Genomic DNA, 14,957 nt, shown 5'->3' on the forward strand with positions numbered 1-14,957 from the left:
GCCAGATAGTTGTCTTCCAAATATCTTGGCAGAGATGAGGGTTTTCTAGAGAAGCAAAACCAGTGAAACATATGTATGTATATATATATATTCCCTTTCAAGCAAGATTTTTGATTTGGGTCAGAGTAACTCCAGTCCTTCTGGGCCTGACTCAAACCCATTTATAAAGCCCTGTTCAAAAGAGGTCCTAGTAATGGCTCACAGCACCTCCAGGTCAGGCCTATATATATATATAGTTGTTGTTGTTAGGTGTCATCGAGTTGGTACCAACTCATAGCGACCTTATGCACAGCAGAACGAAACACTGCCCAATTATATATGTATGTATGTATGTTGTTGTTATGTGCCATGGAGTCAGTTCCGACTCATAGCAACCTTGTACAGGGTTTCTGAGGCTGTAAATCTTTACGGGAGCAGAAAGCCTCATCTTTCTCCCGCGGAACAGCTAGTAGTTTTGAACGGCTTATTCTGAAATTCGTAACCACTACGTTACCTGTTTTCAATAACATCATATGCATGCGAAAGCTGGACAGTGAATAAGAAAGACCATAGAAGAATTGATGCATTTGAGTTATGGTGTTGGAGGAGAGTATTGAAGGTGCCATGGGCTGCCAAAAGAACCAGTAGATCCATTTGGGAAGAAGTGCAGCCAGAATGCTCCTTGGAGGCCAAGATGGCCAAACTTGTCTCTCGTATTTCAGACATACTGTCAGAAGGGACTAGTCACTAGAGAAGGATATCATGTTTGGTAAAGTGGAGGGTCAGAGAAAAAGAGGAAGATCCCCAATGAGATGGATTGGCCAAGTGGCAGCATTGATGGACTCAAGTGTGGCAACAGTAATGAGGTTGGCCCAGGATCGGGCAGTGTTTCATTCTGTTGTGCATAAGGTCGCTATGGGTCGGTACCGACTCAATGGCACCTAACAATAACAACAACACTACCAGTGCTCCATATATATATATATAAAGAGAAGTTTATTATCTTACAATTGTAGAGTCCCAGGTCCCCAGCAGAAGAGAAAGAGAGCCCTTCCCACATGTCCATTATATTGAGAGCAGGCCACACACCCAAGGAAGGCTCCCTTCAATTGATTGGCTGCTCATAGCCGCTCATCATAGAGCTAACTATGCCTGTATTAGGTTTCATCACCTCGGGAGTAAGCACATCCCAACTGTTAAGCCTCTGAAAATCCTGGCCTAATCAAGTTGACACAGAACCCTAACCAACACAATAGTCTACACAACGTGCAGTATATCAGTTAATTATATAACACAAAAGATCTTGTACTTCACCTCTGCTAGCTGTGTAACTCAGAACAAATTACTTTATCTCATTGAGTTTCAATTTTATTAACTGTCATATTTCTATAAAATAATAATACTGCTATTCTATCTAAATTATAAATGCATTAGCTATACTTTCCATTCAAAATTTCTTTCTTGATAAATTTTATACCTGGTCTTCAGGCCATAGTTTTTTTGTTTTGTTTTGATTTTTAAGTTTTAATTGTGAATTATGTGACAGTTCACATGGGAGAACATCAGCCCCACACCTACCCCTTCTTATTTCATTTCAATGCAGTGATTACAATCCCCTCCATGCATCATCAAACAACCAAAGGGTATACCTCACAAGCCTGGCTTCCAGCCATCAACACACAGCCCCTCTCCCTCCCTGAGTCCAGAGTCCCCAGCTGCTTGATCTCTCCACATCGTTTCTGCCTCCATCTCTGGTATCACTGCTTCTCTGGAGAGGGTCCCGCACTCTGCTCTTCTTCTTCCTTGATGGTGCCAGGGACCTCCGCTCCTGGACTGCAAAATCAACCACTCCCCTTCCTTTGCCACAAAATGTCTACCTTTACATTTCCAACACTTACAGTCAGTCCTGATAGCAATTATTCACCACTGAACCACAAGTCTTATCCCCATCTCCTTTCAACAGCCCTGTCCAGACAGGTTGGAAACTACTCAGTGGAGATTCTACCTTTCCCTGCACCCTTTGGAATTGGGCTCCTTCTTGAAAGTTTGTAAGTCAGTCACTTCTTGCCTTTGTAGCTGCTCCTCCCCTCCCCAATTTTGGGTAGCCAATGTCTAAGTTGCCCATCCCTGTCAACCCTGTGTACCATTCAGGCCATAGTTTTATCAGTATAGTTGATAGATTCTTGACTCTGCTCACCTATATTGAGTCTTTGAGGTCTCCACCTGAGCAGGGCTTTGGGATCCTCTCTGGAACCTGAAACATTTACTGATGAAGATCAAAGAACACAGCCTTCAGTATGGGTTGCATCTCAATGTTAGAAAAACAAAAATCCTCACCACTGGACCAAGAAACAACATTCTTATCAATGGAGAAAAGATTGAAGTTGTCAAGGACTTCATTCTTATTGGTTCAACTATCAACACTCATGGAAGCAGCAGTCAAGAGATCAGAGGATGTATTGCATTGGGCAAATCTGCTGCACAGGAACTTTTTAAAGTGTTGAAGAGCAGAGATGTCAGCTTGAGGACTAAGGTACGCCTGACATGGTATTTTCAATAACCTCATGTGGATGCAAAACCTGGACAGTGAATAAGGAAGATCGTAGAAGAATTGATGCCTTTGAGTTGTGGTGTTGGAGGAGAATACTAAAAGTGCCATGGACTGCCAAAAGAACCAATAGTTCTGATTTGGAAGAAGTGCAGCCAGAGTGCTCCTTGGAGGCCAGGATGGCTAAGCTTCGCCTCTCATACTTCGGACATATTGTCAGGAGGGAACAGTTGCTGGAGAAGGATGTCATGCTGGGTAAGATGGAGGGTCAGAGAAAAAGAGGAAGAGCCCCGAGATGGAACGGCCAAGTGGCATCACTGATGGACTCAAGTGTGGCAGCGATAGTGAGGTTGGCCCAGGATCAGACATTGTTTTGTTCTTCTGTGCATGGGGTCGCTATGAGTCGGTTCCGACTCGATGGCACCTGACGACAACAACAACTGGAACCTGAACCTCACTCTGGACATGCAGGAGTTCTGTAAATTAATCCCTGTCAGTATTTGATGGTGTAAATATCTTCTCTCAATGTATTTGTGTTTATTCATGTAACAATAGCATATTATGATGCTTTAAAAATGAATATGGCTTTGTAATATGTATTCATATCTGCTAGGGTGCGAAACCCTCTTTAAAATTACTTCTCAAAATTGCCTTAACTATTAGTCCATATACATTTTAGAGTAAATTTGTCTAATTCTTCAAAACTAGACAATGACATTATTTTTGGAATGTTATTAATTTATACATTTAGTCAAGTTTTCCTTTTTAAGGTTATCTTTTATTAAAAATAAAAATAATTATTCAGAAAATACCTGTTGTTGTTGTTGTTTTAGATGATGTCAATCAAGTAGGCTCTGACTCATAATAACCAACAGGATGAAACACTGCTCAGTCTTGCACTATCTTCACAATGGTTATGTTTAAGCCCGCTGTTGCTTCCGCTATGTCAGGCCATCTCATTGGCGGTCTTCCTCTTTTTCTTTGACACACTACTAAGCACGCTGTCTTTTTCCAGGGACTGATCCCTCCTGATAACATGCCCAAAGTATGAAAGATGAAGCCTTACTGTCTTTGTCTAAGGAGCACCATGATTGCAGTCATTTTGCTGTGAGCTATTTTTTGTGGTGATGCTGTTTTCTTTGTTCTTCATGTTTTTCAGTACTGAGTTCATTTGTGTGTGTGTGTGCATTTTCTTCAGATTTAACGTTTACAAAATTTCATGGATTTTCCATTTCTTAATTTGATGTGAAGGTGTATTATGTTTCCTTGAGGTTATCCTGTAATTTATTAGTTTCTTCCTCAAATTTTATCTTGAAATCTACTCGACTTCCTTACCAATTGGTATTCTGTAACTCTACATTTCCCTCTTTTTATTTTATAGCTCTCTTCATTAGATTGAGATCTCTAATTCCTTATCTTCAGTCTTGTAGGTTTGTTTTTCCCTGGATACTTCTATGTCTGGATTGAATCCTGGGTGGTGTTGCTGTGTATTTCAGTCTATGGCTGTTGTCTGCTGTTGTTGGTTTTCAGTTCAAAGGACTCCCTTTGGTATTTTTTTGTAGAGTTGGCTGGTTTTTTGTTTTTGTTTCTTACAAATTCCTTTAATTTCTGTTTATCTGGAAATGTTCTAATTTCACTGTTGTATTTGAGGGACAGTTTCACTGGGTATATGATGCTTGGTTGGCAGTTGTTCTCTCTCAGAATTTGGTATATGTCTCCCTATTGCCTCAGTGTCTAAAAGATTTCTGCTGAGAACTCAGAACTTAATTTTATTGGTTTTTCTTTTAGGCAATATTTTACTTTTCCTGAACTGCTTTCAGGATTTTTTCCTTGTCTTTGATTTTGGAGAGTTTGATTATAATATATCTTAGTAATTTTCTTTTTGGGTCTATCCTACTTATGGTTCACTCAACTTCTAGATCAACTTCTATCTAAATAAATAAATCTAGGGATTTGGTTCATTTTGCAATAATTTTGTATATGGTGTGAGCTAGGAGTTCAGCTTCATTCTTATGTATTTTTTGTTGTTATTAAGTGCCTTTGAGTCAGTTTTGGCTCATAGCCATATTGTATAGAGTTTCCAAGGAACAGTCCAGTGCTTATCCTATAGCACCACACTTGACTTGAAGACTGAGGGAATGGGGTAAGTGTAAGGTAAGAAGTTTTTATTATTACTAAAAATAGCTTTATTGAGTATAATTGACATACAATATTTCAAGTTTACAGTGTGATGCATTTTTACATATGTGTGGTGCTGTAGGATAAACACTGAACCATAAGGTAGGTTTGGACTGTGAGGTCAGTGGTTCAAAATCACCAGCTGCTTCTTAGAAACACTATGCAGGGTCACTATGAGTCGGAAATGACTTGACTGCACTTAACAACAACACCCATATCACTCACCACAAACAAGACAACAAACCTACCCATCACTACCACAAGTTTCCTCATGTCCCTTTGTAATTCTTCATTCTGCTACTGTCCTCATGTACCCATTATCTGCTATCTATGGAGTCCTGGTATGACACTGTGGGTTAATGTGCTGGACTGCAAAGTCATTTGAACCACAAGGTTGGTGGTTCAAGCTCACCAACCGCTCCTCAGAAACCCTATATAGGGTCACTATGGGTTGGAACCAACTCAACGGCATTTAACAACAACAACAACGATTGTTATAAAATAGTTTGCGTTTTCTAGAATTTTATATAAATGGAATCATATGGTATGTTAGTTCTTTGTCTGCTTTCTTTCACTCAGCAAAATTATTTTCAGATTTATTCGTAGTATGTTTTGTATCAATGGTTCATTCCTTTTTATTGCTAAGTTGCAGTCCATTGTATCGATATATTGTCCAGTCAGTTTTAACTCATAGTGACCCTATGCACAGCAGAACAAAACACTGCTCAGTCCTGCACCAACCTCACAACTATTGTTACGCTTGAGCCCATTGCTGCTGCCACCATACTAATCCATCTTGTTGGGGACCTTCCTCTTTTTCGCTGACCCTGCCCTTTACCACACATGATGTCCCTTTCCAGGGACTGGTCCCTCCTGATAACATGTCTGAAGTATGAGAGACAAAGTCTCACCATCTTGACTTCTGAGGAGAACTCTGGCTATACTTCTTCCAACACAAATGTGTTTGTTTTTCTGGCGGTCCATGGTACTCTCAATGTTCTTTTCCAACACTGTAATTCAAATGCATTAATTCTTCATTGTCCAACTTTCACATGTGTATGAGGCTACTGAAAATACCATGGCTTGTGTCAGGCACACCTTAGTCCTCAAACTGACATCTTTGCTCTTGAACACTTTAAAAAGGACTTGTACAGCAGATTTGTCTAATGCAATCTGTCATTTAATTTCTTGGCTGCTGTTTCCATGAGTGTTGATTATGAATCCAAGCAAAATGAAATCTTTGACAACTTTAATCTTTTCTCCATTTGTCATGATGTTATTTACTGGCCCAGCTGCGTGGATTTTTGTTTTCTTTACATTAAGGTACAACTCATACTTAAGGGGCTGTGGTCTTGATTTTCATCAGTAAGTATTACGTCCTCTTCACTTCTAGTAAGCAAGGTGTATCATCTGCATATTGCAGATTATTAATGAGTTATCCTTTATTCATGATGCCACATTCTTCTTCATTTAATCCAGTTTCTTGGATTATTTGCTCAGTATACAGATTGAAAAAGTGTGGTCAAAGGATACAAATGTGGCACACACCCTTCCTGATTTTAAAACATTCCATATCCTCTTGTTCTATTCTAACAACTGCCTCTTGGTCTATGTACGGGTTCCTCATGAGCACAATTAAGTGTTCTGGAGTATCCATTCTTTGAAATGTTATCCATACGTTATCATGATCTACACATTTGTTTATTGATTCTCTTGTTGATGGCCATTTGGGTTGTTTCAAGGTTTTGGCTATTACAACAAAGCTGCTATAGAATTCATGTGCAGTTCTTATTAAGGACATGTGCTTTGATTTCTCTTGGGTAAATACCTAGCATTGGAATGGTTGTGTTACACGAGAGGTGTATGGTTAACCTTTTTTTTTTTTTTTTTTTTTTAAATGATTAATTGTGAATTATGTGATAGTTTACATGGGAGTAACTTTTTTTTTTTTTTATAAAGGTTTTTATTTTGTATTGAGTGAAAGTTTACAGGGCACATCATCAGTTTCACATTCAACCATTCATATAACTTGTTTCATTACATGGGAGTAACTTTTAAAGAAACTTTCCAAAGTTGATATACCATTTTACATTGCTACCAACAGTGTCTGAGAATGCTTGTCATGGTGTATCATCTCCAAGACTTGATACTATAGCTATCAGATTTAAAAATTTTATTGTTTTACATTTTATCAGGTTATCCGATTTTTAAATTTAAGCCATTTTTTAATAGGTGTGAGTAGTCCTGGTGTGCCACTGTTGGATTAGCACTCAGCTGCAAGGTTGGTTTGAACCTCAAGGTCATCAGTTCAAACTCACTAGTCACTCCTCGGAAACTCTATACAGGGTCTCTATGAGTCAGAACTGACTCAATGGCATTTAAAAACAACAAATAAATCCTGGTGTGGTGCTGTAGGATAAGTAATGGACTGTTAAAGCCACAAGTCATTCCTTGAAAACCCTATACAAGGTCACTATGCTTCAGAACTGACCGGATGGCATTTAGTAGCAACAATGACTAATGATGCCAGCTTGTTTTTTAATGTTCTTAATTTGCTATTATTAGCTTTGGTGAAGCGCTAAAATATTTTGACCATTAAAAAAAAAATCAGCTTGTTTTCTTATGATTTGTTAATTTAAAAGATGGTTTTCAATTTCTCTCTCTATATCTTATGTAAGTTTTTTACCAGATGGATGATTTACAAAAAATTTTTTCCCACTCTGTCTTTCATCTTTTCATTCTCTTAGTGTTGTCTTTCAAAGAGTTCCTAATTTTGAAAAAGTCCAACTTGCCAATTTTTTTCTTTTATGAATCCCTCTTTTGGTGTCATATGTAAGAGATATTTGCCTAACTCAAAATCATAAAGATTTTTGCCTATGTTTTATTGTTTTGTTCTCTAGTTTTAGGCTTTTTATTTATGTCTATGATCATTTTCAATGAATCTTTTATATGGCATGAGGTAAGAATCTAGGTTGTCTATAGATTTTCATGTGATAGATTATTTTCCAGTATCATTGATTGAAAGACTACCTTTTCTTTATTTAATTGCTTTTGTTTCTTTTACAAAAATCACTCGGCTGTGTATAAGTGGGTCTATGTCTGGACTCTGTGTTCTGTTACACTGATCTGTTTGTCTGTCCTTTTGCCAATATCACACAGTCTTTATTATGGTTGTTGTTGTTGTTAGGTGCTGTTGAGTCAGCTCCGACTCATAGCAACTTTATGTACAACAGAACAAATCACTGCCTGGTTCTGAGTCACCCTCACAATTACCGCTGTCTGAGCCCATTGTTGTAGCCACTGTGTCAATCCATTTCATTGAGGGTCTCCTTCTACTCTGTCCCTCACTTTATCCATCATGGTGTGGCCCAGGACTGGGCAGTGTTTCATTCTGTTGTGCATAGGGTCGCTATGAGTCACTACTGACTTGATGGCACCTAACAACAACAACATGTGTAAAATTTAGTAAAGGATCTATTATAATTGATAAGAATCTACAGCATTCAGGAACATGGTGTTATTTTCTACCATTTCAATTAGGTCAATTTTATTGGTTTTGTTTTTCAAACAATCTATTTGTCTATCTAAGGAACTCTGGTAGCATAGTGGTTATGAGTCAGGCTGGTAACCTCGAGGTAAGCAGTTCGAAACTACCAGCTGTTCCGCAGGAGAAAAATGAGGCTTTCTGCTCCCATAAAGATTTACAGCCTGGGAAACTCGATACACGGTTGTTAGAGTCAGAACCGACTCCATAGCACGTAACCACCACCACCTTTTGTCCATCTGTCTGTCTATCTATCTAATCTATAATGAAATCCCTAGAAATCCCCTTGGGGGTGGCTATGAAGTAGGTTTACTTCTAGTTCCCTTACAGCAGAGGGGGGTGGCCCTTTGGGGTCTGAACCTACCTTGCATATATTTAATATGTCATCCCGACTAGTCCTTCAGCTCCATTAGAGTTAGGGTTCTGCCTGTTTTATTCACTCCTGATTCTCAGGCTCTAACATCGTGGCTGGGCACTAGATATTTAGTTAATTCAATAAATACTCAAGAGTATAAGCATTGGTGGTTACAGATCTGATTCACATGTTAAAAATAATTTTGGGGTTAGAAGACAAAGCTCAGGACCCACTCAAGTCTTATCAGAGACCCTCTCCATAAAACTGAGATTCTTCATGGCAAGAATGTTCTTTTTTGTTGCAGAAGATTAAACTCCAACTCAAAGTTGCTTACGAAAAACAGAAACTTTATTGGCTCACATAACTAAAATGTCCAGGGGTAGAGCCAGCTATGCTGCTGTTGTTGGTAAGTGGTGCTGTGGAGTCAGTTCTGAGTCATAGGGACCCAATAAAGGGTTTCTGAGGAGCAGCTAGTGGGTTTGAACCACTGACCTTGTAGTTAGCCATTAAATGCTTATCCTACAGTATCAGGACTCCACCAGAGATAGATATGTTGTTGTTGTTAGGTGCCGACCCATAGTGACCTTATGCACAGCAGAACAAAACACTGCCTGATCCTAGGCCAACCTCACTACTGTTGCCACACTTGAGTGCATCGATGCTGCCACTTGGCCAATCCATCTCGTTGGGGGTCTTCCTCTTTTTCTCTGACCCTCCACCTTACCAAACATGATATCCTTCTCCAGTGACGGGTCCCTCCTGACCATAGGTCCAAAGTATGAGAGATGAAGCTTGGCCATCCTGGTCTCTAAGAAGCACTCTGGCTGCACTTCTTCCAAAATGGATCTATTTGTTCTTTTGGCAGCCCATGGCACTTTCAATATTCTCCTCCAACACCATAACTCGAAGGCATCAATTCTTCTACTGTCTTCCTTATTCACTGTCCAGCTTTCACATGCATATGAGGTTATTGAAAATACCATGGCTTGGGTCAGGCACACCTTAGTCCTCAAGCTGACATCTTTGCTCTTCAAAAAGGTCTTGTGCAGCAGATTTGCCTAATGCAATACATCATTTGATCTCTTGACTACTGCTTCCACGAGTGTTGATAGTTGATCCAAGAAGAATGAAGTCCTTGACAACTTCAATCTTTTCTCCATTGATAAGAATATTGTTTCTTGGTCCAGTGATGAGGATTTTTGTTTTCTTTACATTGAGATGTAATCCATACCTAAGACTGTGCTCTTTGATCTTCATCAGTAAATGTGTTAAGTCCTCTTCACTTTCAGCAAACAAGGTTGTATCATCTGCATATCGCAGGTTGTTAATGAGTCTTCCTCCAATCCTGATGCCACGTTTATCTTCATATAACACAGCTTCTCTGATTATTTGCTCATATAACACAGCTTCTCTGATTATTTGCTCAGCATACAGGTTGAATAAGTATGGTGAAAGAATACAACCTTGCCACACACCTTTCTTAATTTTAAACCATTCAGTGTTCCCGTGTTCTGTTCGAACAACTAACTGCCTCTTGGTCCAGGTACAGATTCCTCATGAACACAATTAAGTGTTCAGGAATACACACACTTCGCAGTGTTGTCCATAGATTGTCATGATCCACACAATCTAAAGCCTTTGCGTAGTCAATAAAGCACAGGTAAACATCTTTCTGATCTTCTGTGCTTTCAGCCAAGATCCATCGGACATCAGCAATGCAATGATATCCCTCATTCCACAGCCTCTTCTGAATCCGGCTTGAACCTCTGGAATTTCTCTGTCAATGTATGATTGTAGCTGTTTCTGTATTACCTTTAGCAAAACTTTACTCGCATGGGATATCAAAGAGATTGCCCAATGATTTCCGCATTCCATTGGGTCACCTCTCTTTGGAATGAGCACAAATATGGATCTCTTCCAATCAGTTGGCCAGACAGTTGTCTTCCAAATTTCTTGGCATAGATGAGTGAGTGCCTCCTGTGCTGCCTCACTTTCTTGAAAGATTTCAATTTTTATTCCATCAATTCCTGGTTCCTTGTTCTTTGCCAATTCCTTCAATGCACCTTGGACTTCATTGTTAATTCAGTAGATATAGATATAAGTAGGGCTAATCCAAAAGTTCAAATAATATCAGAAATCTCTTCTTTCTCTGTTCCCGCTCATCTTTGCTTGTTTCCCTGTTGACTTCATCCTCAATGGCATCCTCTACTGTCCAAGATATCCTGAAGCTCTAAGCCTTTGTGACTATGATCTCAGAAGGAGAGGACCCACTGTCCCTCAGTGTTGCCCTTGGCCCACATAAAGCGTTCTCAGCCAAGTGCTCACCCTTGGAACAATCCCTGTGTCTGGGGACATGGAACACTTGGGTTGGCCAAGAGTGCATTCCAGGTCACTTCTATTTGAAGATGGACTGATGGGTTGGGGTTGCAGAATTCAATTTCATTTATGGAATGGGTAGCCCACAGGAAAGAGAGGAGTTCTTTAACTAAAGTAAAGAGGTTTGAAGCAGGCAAAAGAGTAGATATCCACTATAACAAATAAAAATGCTTAGTTACAAATAGTGATAACTGTGGAGAGAGTAGGATAATGCACAAAAGCATCCAAGAGGGCACCCAGAGGGGTCTGTCTGAGGAGTGCAGATCAGCAGAGAATGAAGGAGGGGAGCCCCCTACTAGGCAAGGAGGGAGGCAGGGGAGCAGCCCAGGTAGAGGAAACCACCTATGCAAAGGCCCCAAGAGGAGATGCTTCTGGGGACTGCAAGGAGGTCAGTGGGCCAGAGTATGGTGAAGGAGAGGAGAGTGGAGGGAGATAGGGCTGGGAGGTGGGACGAGGGCACCAACTCTGCAGGGCCTCAAAGAGTCTGGCAAGGATGCTGGCTTTATGCTCAGTGAGTTGGGGTGCCAACACTAAAGGGTTTTAAAAACAGGAGAGGTGATGTGAGCTCATTTACTTTCAAAAGCTCTTTGGCTGCTGGGAGACTCAGGGTTGGAGGGGTCCTTCATGGAGGAAGGCAGAGGGGACTGTGTACCCCACATCTTTACCCTCCCTCTTCTCTCCTTATTAAAACTGTGATGTGCAGGAGTCTTTGATGAAGTGCCCTTGTGTCGGGTGAAGATGTCCAGGAAGAGAGAGGATGACAACAGCATGGCTCTGGTATGCCTCCCGCTCAGCCCCCCAGCTGACTTTCCCCCTGGGGCCCCTCCAGTTCCCCCTGCTACCACTTGGCATTCACTTCCTCTTCCTCTGCCCAGCTTTCTTTTACTCCATTTCACTCACCACTCTCTGATAGTAAGACAATAGTGGTGGTCCACCTAGCAACCCTGGATAGGGTTTCTGAGGCTGTAAATCTTTATGGGAGCAGAAAATCTCATCTTTCTCCCATGGAGTGGCTGGTGGATTCAAACTGCTAACCCTGTGGTCAGCAGCCCAGCACATACTCCCTACACTACCAGATCTGCTGTTGTGAAGGGTCTTCTAGTTGGTTCCAACTCACAGCGACCCTGGAGAAGGTTTCCAAGGCTTTAAATCTTCAAGGGAACAGCAGGCCTCATCTTTGCCCCACCGAGTGGAGTGGCTGGTGGTTTGAACCATGGACCTTGTGGTTGGCAGTCCAGTGTTTGTCGTATGAAGCCACAACACCACAATCTGATACTGTATTCTCTATTCTTTCTTATTTTTGGTCAGTCTTTCAACTCTAGAATGTAACCTCTGTAATGCCAAATATTTTTATCTATCTTGTTCACAATTCTATCCTCAGTGTCTAGAACAGTGCCTGGCACGTAGTAGTTGCTCAATAAAAGTTTTTTTTTTTTTTTTTTAAATTAAAAATTTTAAATGACAGGATGAGTTGTGGGAGGGGCTAGGAAAGGAACAGAAAATCTGGCTATGGCGCCTTTTTCAGGGCACTAGCAGGCCCCAACTCGAGTCTTGGCCATGCAGCAGGCCTCCAGAGGTCAGAGAAGGTCAGTCCTGCAAAGGAAGCACAGAACGGGCAGGCACAAGCCTGTGACCATGACCGTGGCATACACAGTGTGAACAAGACTGAAAGGTGGGCAGAGTTTGGAGACAGGGAATCTCCCCAGGCAGGACACATGGAACCTAGATGGGCAGCCAGCAACATGGGAGTCAGCAAAGGGGGCCCCTGTTCCCAGGCTGCTTAGGAGTAAGCTCCAGTACCCAGGGCAGTGCAAGGTGGGAGGTACATTTGGGAGCATCTGTCTTCATTCTGTGACATTCTCCTTGCTGCCCATCTCACTCTCTCCACACCAGCCTTCTTTCTATTTTCACAGTGCCAAGCTTGTTCCTATGGCAGGGCCTTTACACTTGTGCTTTCTCTGCCAGGAAGAATCTTCTCATCTACAAAATGGGTGCAATAAAGTTGAAGTGAGGCCTGTGTTGGATAATCGATGCACAGCACTGAGTTTTATGACTGCACAGAGTGTATTCAGTCATCCAACAAAGTTTCACTGAGTCTCTGCTTTGTGGCAATACAGTCTTCAAGCATTAGGATACAACTGTGAACTCATACTCTTGGGGAGACAGGGAGGTCTCCCTCCTACTTCATTCAAGACTCAGCCCAAAGGTCACCTCCTCTGACAGGCCTTTCCTGACCATTTAACCTAACTTAGCCTTCCCTCCTCTATTAACCTTATTGTTTAAATTGTTAGTTTCTGTTCAGTGAAACTTAGAGGCTTTAAAGTTCACTTAGTCTGCTAGAAAGTATGGATTAGAAGGGTCTAATATTTCACAGTTCTCAGGTTTGACTGGGCTTAGCTGGGAGGTTCTTTTATTCCTTATGAAATAACTGTTGGGGCCAGAACATCCAAGATGACTCTTCACTCAGAGTATCTCCCCACATGCTCTCTCTTCATTCCACAGTCTAGTGTGGGCTCCCTTACAGCATGGCGGCTGAGTTCTAGAGGGGGAAAGAGGAACCTATCAGTTGCCAGTTCCTTTAAGGCCAAGGCTAGGAACTGGCACAGCATCACTTCATAGAATTCCATTGGTCAGAGGAAGTTGTAAGATGGGTCCAGATTTAAAGAGAGAGGAAATAGACTCTACCTTTTGAGAGGAGAAGAAAGAAAGAACTTGTGGTTATCTCTAACCCACCACCCTCTCCATGATGAGCTTCTTTTTGTTATCTTTACTTTATGAAGCTATTTTTCTGTTTTTGTTTTGTCTCTGCCATAAAACAGTAGGAACTTTTAGAGTAACTGGACACCAACTAATGCGCTCCCTCAGTCAGGTAGCAAAGTGCCTTAACCTGACCACTATGTACTCACAGGCCCTTAAAACATGACGTTAATGGTAGAACTTCAGATTGACGTGTTGGAACCCTTCCTGTCTCCCCAGTTTCTGCCTCTTTTCCCTTTTTGACTGGCGGTGGCAGATGCTTTGCAGTCTCTGACACCCAGTTTTCCTCCAAAGACTGACCACTCTATCCCTGCCACTGCAACCTCTTCAGATCTTCACCCCACCCCCAATTCCCTTTGTGGTTAATTGCTTTGCCTGAACTGGTGTGGTGGCTGGCAGCTGGGGAGGAGCAGGTGAATTGTTGGGTGGTTAATGGGTGGCATATCAGCAGCCCCTGAGGGTTTAGTTCAGAGCAGTGCTCACCTTGTGGCTTTGCCCTCTGCTGTTCTCAAGGATGAGGATGCCAGCACCTTCCAGAAGAGTCAGAACCTGCTGGAATCCGAAGGAGAGAAGAAGATCATGATGAATAAGATGATGGTGCAGAAGTCACATCCGGGTCTGGGACACCAGTGGGAGTCTACCCACTGGGAGAGACGGGATGGAAGTGGGCAGAGGGAGGTATAGGTGGACACCTGGGTGAGCTTGGACAAGTCACTTCCCTTTTCTTGGCCTTGCTCTCCTCAAATGGGTGTGTACCACTGGGTTGTTGGGAGGACATGGTCCAATGGGTAGGGTGCTTTGGTGTCTTCAAGTGAGGACCCAGGAAGGGATTGAGTAGTGAGTGGGCTCTCCAGCTCTCCAGATCCTGGAGGCCTGGCAGCATGTGGGAGTTCACACCAGTGGGGGAGTTCTGAGAGGTCTGGAGCAGCCCTCTGGGGTCCCCATCATCAGCCCCACTGGGGCCCCCTCTCCAGAAGCAGATCCAGGAGGAGCCGCTGGATTCCCTCTTGACCTCCGTCCGGCGGCAGGCCATGGACACCCTGACGCAACTGAGGTGTCCACATCATCCCTCCCCCAGCTCTGTCTGTCTCTTCTGGGAGCTCTCCACTGTGCCCCTTGCGCTCTCTTGCCCAGTCCCTACCCGGTTGGTTGTCTGTCATCCACTCCCCACTTTCCTCCTCCTCCTCCTGTCTCTTTCCCTTTTCTTGTGGAGTCTGAAT

At 42.1% G+C, this 14,957-nt stretch overlaps 1 protein-coding gene across 1 annotated transcript in view; it reads left to right on the forward strand.

Moving 5' to 3' along the window:
• The window catches only part of MROH7 (maestro heat-like repeat family member 7), a 94,573-nt gene that overhangs the window by 4,087 nt on the left and 75,529 nt on the right, over window positions 1-14,957 (forward strand). The window contains exons 2-4 of the mRNA XM_006839871.1: window positions 11,684-11,757; window positions 14,251-14,334; window positions 14,712-14,791. Coding sequence (XP_006839934.1) covers window positions 11,684-11,757; window positions 14,251-14,334; window positions 14,712-14,791 — 238 coding nt within the window. The remainder of the gene's footprint in view (window positions 1-11,683; window positions 11,758-14,250; window positions 14,335-14,711; window positions 14,792-14,957) is intronic.

This window comes from Chrysochloris asiatica, unplaced genomic scaffold, assembly GCF_000296735.1.
Source record: "Chrysochloris asiatica unplaced genomic scaffold, ChrAsi1.0 scaffold00026, whole genome shotgun sequence".
Lineage (NCBI taxonomy): Eukaryota > Metazoa > Chordata > Mammalia > Afrosoricida > Chrysochloridae > Chrysochloris > Chrysochloris asiatica.